Source organism: Triticum urartu, chromosome 3A, assembly GCF_056163025.1.
Source record: "Triticum urartu cultivar PI428250 chromosome 3A, HENAU_Tu73, whole genome shotgun sequence".
Taxonomy (NCBI): domain Eukaryota; kingdom Viridiplantae; phylum Streptophyta; class Magnoliopsida; order Poales; family Poaceae; genus Triticum; species Triticum urartu.
Genome location: NC_141875.1, coordinates 278149554 through 278154863, shown reverse-complemented (window position 1 = coordinate 278154863; position 5310 = coordinate 278149554). Strand labels below are relative to the sequence as shown.

Genomic DNA, 5310 nt, shown 5'->3' with positions numbered 1-5310 from the left:
AAAAACGGCTAGGGACTAACGGACTAATATAACAAAACCCAGTTTTTCTCCCACCACTGACCGACTACCAGAGTAGCCGGCCGGCCGGCTTCCATTCACCTCGCTTCAATCTAAGAAAGCTCGAGTACTTGCCTTCCCCAAAAATAAAATAAAATAATAAATATAGCCAAGTTCTTCCCTAGCCACAGGCTGCAGAGCAGCTGCCGGTTGGGAAGGAAGCAGCCAGGGGAAGGCGGCAAAGGAAACAGCCTAAGGATAAAAAGCATACGCGAATGGAAGCCAAACACACACGATCATATTTACACAAAAGACCTTCGAAAGGCCAGCATTCAACATAGTTTGAATACACCCCCAGTGGGTGGAACTGCGCAAGTTTAATAAAAATTGTTCAAAGAGTAACAAGCAGGAAAAGCAAGGACGGCGGATTAAGCCAAGGGAACGACTGGCGAGTCGGGCAGGTCAGTAGAGACGGCAGTGCTGGCTGGAGGAGTGGCCGGCTGGCGAACCTCAGCATGATCACCACCTCCCGCAGAGGGCGCGCTAGCACGCGCCTCGTTGCTGGAGGCACGGTTAAGCTGAGGCTGGCTGGCCGCTTCACCGGCCGGCTCGACGTCTTCGCCTTCCTCTCCTTCGTCGTCTTCACCTTCATCGCTGGAAGCGATCTCCTCCGCCGAGTCCTCACCCTCTACCAGGATCAGCCCGAACCATTCCTCCGGCTGGGCAACGCCGTCGTCATTTATCTCAGGATCAAAGGCGCTGATGTCAGTGCACTCGGCGATCGTCAAGGCACGCTGAGCGATGGCCGGCCACACCTCCTCCATCTCCTTGTCGGCTTCCAGCCGCCAGGTGCGCAGCTGGTCCAGGTTCAGCCCGGGATACCAGGCTCGGACGAACTCCAGCGCCCGCCCAGCTCCAAGCCGGGCTGCCGATGCCTTCCAGGCCTCGAAGCGGCCAACCGCAACCTCCAGCCAGTCGGCAGTCCAACTCGGGGTGCGGGGAATCGTTTCGCCTGGCCAGAGGGCGGCCAACACGTGCGCCCCAGCGCGCTGGAGGCGGCGGAGCATGCGGTGAGCCGGCTGCAGCCGGGCTTGGACCGCCAAGAGTTACTCCTCAAGCGTCCGGCTCGCGTCCGGCGCGATTTCAGCCCCCGCCTTCTGGCGCGCCTCGCGGTGGGCCTCGATGGTCTGGGTGGCAATGACAGAGTAGCCGGGGAAGTAATCTGCACAAAGAACAAAAAGCAGCACAAGTCAGAACACAAATCAGGGGGCAAGGGGCAAGCAACGAATGAGGAAGGCGGCTTACCATCGATCAGATCCTCAAACCGGTCGTAGCCCTCGCTCAGCGCTTGTTTTGCCTCAGCCCAGCCCGCCGCTTCGGTCTCGAACTCAGCTTTGAGGGCGTCCTCGCTATCCTGCGCCTTCTTCGGGGCCGCCTTGTGGCTCTCCTCCTGGTCGGCCAACTTCTGGGCCAGGCGGTCGCGCTCCAGGACTAAGGCGTTGCACTCGGCTTCCTTGGCGCGAAGGGCGGTCTGGGCCCCGCTGAGCTGCTCCCTCAAGTCGGCATTGGCTCCTGCAAGCATGAAGACAAAGGAAAAATCAATAAGGAAGAAGTCGTCAGGGAAGATCTGACCCGACTGCTCAGCAGTCAGCCCGAATCTCGGGGACTACACCCAGTGGGTGCGCTGACGCGCCCCCACAGGAGATGAACGAGACAAAGCACGCACTCCGGCTATTGGTCAGGTCCTCGGTTTTCTGGCCCAGCTCCTGAGCCTGGGAGTTGAAGGCAGCAGCGCGGAGGTTATGGTATTCCTGGAAGATCAGACAGGATGCAAGAATAAGATAGCTGTCAGGACCTAGTAAGTTCCAAGTCGCCTGCTCAGCAGCTGACTCGGAACTCGGGGACTACACCCAGTGGGTGCGCTGGTGAGCCCCCACGGAAGAAATCAAAAAAGCAAAACAACCAAGGCCAGAAGGCTCACCCGGATGACGGCCCGCGTCGTGAGGAACTCTTGGGTATATCGCTGCAGCGAAGCGGCCTGGGCTTGAAGCCGGTTCCGGACCTCCTGGGCCGCCGTGTTCAGCTCGGCCGTCCCCCCGCTGGGCGTTCACTCGGACGTGCTGGCACTGGCCGCCTCCAGGGCCTCCGCCGTCCGGCTGGCGCCCGCAGCTCTGTGCGGCTCCGGCGCGGAGGTAGCTCCCCCTGCCTCTGGCTCGCCCCCGGGGCCGGTTGCTCTGGCGCCGCGGCTGGTCGGCCGCTTTGGCCCGCTCTAGTCGGCGCCGTCTGCGGCGCCTCCTCCACGAAGACCACGTGGTCCTCCCTCCTCTCCATTACCGGTGGGTCTCGGTTGAACTCCTCCGACGGGGGGCACAGGGATGTCGGGGGCCATGGCGCGGAGGGGAACGACGAGCTACGGAGGCTAGTTGCGCGAGGCCTCCGCCTCCCTCTCCGCGGCCGCCACCTCCGCCCGAGCCTTGGCCACCGCGTTGGCCTGCTCCTTCGCCGCCTGGGCTGTCCTTCGCTCCGCCGCCTCCCGCTCCTCCCACGCCTCCCGTGCGTTCCGATCCACGGCCTCCATGAGGTCGGCGCGGGGATCCACGCGGCGGGAGCCTGAGGACCCTCCAGTCGGCCCGACTACGGAGCCGCCAGGACCTCGCTCGAGGGAAAGCAGTGCCCTGCCCGGTGAGCAAAGAAAAGTTTAGAAGAGCCTCAATCGAAGAGGACAACAAAAAATACAAGACGTTTGACGCTTACGCCGAGATCGCCTGTGGCTGTTTCACCGCCTTGCGGAAGCAGGCCGCTTTCACGGCCGCCTCATCCTGCTTGGTCGCCGCCGTGGAACCCTTGGATTTCTTCAGCCGGCTGCCGAAGTAGGTCGACGCGGCTCGGCGTTTCTACGCGCCGCCACGGGCAGCCGGCGCGGCAGACGGGCCCGCGCCTTGATGATCAAGCGCCGGCTGGCGGTGCGGAACGGCTTCGACCTCGTCATCGTCCGCCCAGTCCTCGAGGCCAGCCCCGAGCCCCGCGCCGCCTGCCTCGTCGCCTTCCCCCATGATGGCATCTTCCATGGCGGCCGCTCCCAGGTCCGGATCATCGACGTCGTCCACCGTGCGGTCGGGGAGGAGCTGGCGCTCTACCCCTGCGGCCCCGGCCGTCGGCGGAAGAAGAGGGTTCTGCCGGGGGCAAACCAATTGATCAGAAGTCGGCCATCATGAGGCCGGCTAGAAAAAGGAAGAAAACAAGAAAAACTTACGGCAGGCGGAGGGTTGGCGCGAGAATACGGCCCCTTGCCGTATCGCCAATCCTCGGCGAGCTTGCAGTTGGAGATGTAGTTCACCATGTAAGACACCTCGACATGAGGCATCTCCCTGGTGCTCAGCCGGCACAGGTCGAAGCGGCCGCTCATCTGACAAATCATGTGAGGTCGGCCTTGGAGCGGAAGTACTCGGCGCTCCACGAAGGCGGCCACCAGGTCGGCTCCGGTCAGGCCCTCCGACTGGATTATCACCCGGAGCCGGGCGACGGCTGCGTTCCCGGCCTGAGACAACGACCTGGCCCGGTAGCTCCACGAGGGTTGCCTCCCAGCCGGCGGGCCGGCTACGTAAGCCGGCAGGTTGATGAAGTCGCCTTGATGGGCGACGTTCTTCACGTAAAAATAGGACTTCTGCCAGAGCTTCACCGGCTGGATCAGCGGGATGGGCGGGAACGGATTGTTCTCGCCCGTCCGCCTCATGGCGATGAAGGCTCCGCAGGGGGCGGGCACGCCCGCGACAACGGTGCCGAGCTTGCACTGGAAGAATTCTCCCCAGAGCTCGAGAGTGGGGAGAACCCCAAGAAAGCCCTCGCACAGGGTGACGAAAGCCGATAGAAGCATCACCGCATTGGGTGTGAGGTGATGCGGCTGGAGGTGGTAAAACTCAAGAAAAGAGCGAAGGAATCTGCTCGCCGGGAGGCCGAAGCCGCGCAGGCAGTGCGAGCGGAAGATTACCCGCTCGCCCTCGTCCGGTGTCAGCGAAATCTCCCTCACCGGCGCACGACGAACCCGCACGTAGTTCTTGCCCGGCAGACACCGCGTCCGGTGGAGGAACTCAACGTGGTCCTCATGGACGTTGGAGCCGTCCCACGAGCTCGACAACGCCATGGGAGCGACGCGGCGAGGAACAAGGCGATGCGACGGCGGAGACGTGCACGACCCTGCTATGGTGGGACCGAAGGAACCGAGAGGTCCGACGGCGGGGCGGCGCGGCAATGGGTCGCTACGGCGGCGGAAGGAAGGAGAAGGAAGGTGAGAAAGGGTGGAGCGAGGGAGAGCGTGCGAGCCTCTGCCGCTCCCTCTCCTCCCCCTACTTATAGACCCGTGCGGCGGAGCCGAGGAGGCGTGCTGTGGGGGAACGTGGGATCAACTGCGCCCACTCCCCCATGTTCCACGATTATTGTGCCCTGATGACGTAATGAAACTGCCGCGGGAAGGCGAGCGGTCCGTTGTGGGCCGCAGAAGATCCGTGCTTGGGCCGAGGCCTTGAAGTGGCGGGCCCGGGCCTGCGGTGGTGTCCCATCGCGCGCGTGCGTTGGCAGGTTTTCCTTGCCACGTGGCCCGCGGGGTGGCACGCGGTCAGCTCGCAGGCCGACCCACGTTCCCGCCTACAAGATACGGAGCTTTCCGAAGACGGCGCGCATAAGCAAAGCCGGCTCCTCAGGATAGGAAGCTGACCAAGCTTCTCGTCCCCTTGTCAGCCCCGAAGCTCGATCAGCTTCGGGGACTACTGTCAGAGTAAACGACCACGGGTAGCCTAGCCGGCTCACCCTGGCTCTTCTGAAAAAATTACGAGCCGATCCGACCCACAAGAATCCAAGACGTGGGGCCGCCTTCCCCTTGCCGGCTGTCTCCCAGGCCGACTATCGGAAGGCGGACCGGCTTTAGCCCTCATGAAGAAAGCCGCGGGAGGGCCGGCTCCAAGAAGCCGGCCGCGAGAAGGCCGACTCCAAGAAGCCGGCTCCCACAAAGCGGTCAAGATCGTACCCTCGAAGTCTGCATCCACATAACGGCGACGTGGCGGGGCATGGCTACAGTAAAGCCTCCCGCCCCCGAATCCCGGAGCATGCCTGGCACAGTGCACCGTACGGGGTGGCCATGACCTATCCGGCGCGGCACTGTTGCCATGTTGACCCTGATGCCACCCACGACGGGCTATCAGCGTGGCCCACGGGCAGTGGGCCCCTTCAGGCAGAGAGGCCCCAAAGGCGGCCAGGCCTCCCCCAGTCGGCCCAAGACAAGGCCGGCTCCCCACAGCCGACTTGCTTCCTCCCTTGAAG

The 5310-nt window shown here is 63.3% G+C and overlaps 1 protein-coding gene across 1 annotated transcript; it reads right to left on the bottom strand.

The window, feature by feature from the left end:
- Positions 1-275: 275 nt before the first annotated feature.
- On the bottom strand, positions 276-1910 carry LOC147979452 (uncharacterized). Its single transcript, XM_087516747.1, has 2 exons — positions 1303-1910; positions 276-1219 (listed from the first exon to the last, which is right to left on the bottom strand). Exons 1-2 carry the CDS (start codon positions 1577-1579, stop codon positions 1104-1106), a joined length of 393 nt encoding a protein of 130 aa, XP_087372873.1. The 5' UTR covers positions 1580-1910; the 3' UTR covers positions 276-1103.
- Between the last annotated feature and the right edge of the window lie 3400 nt (positions 1911-5310).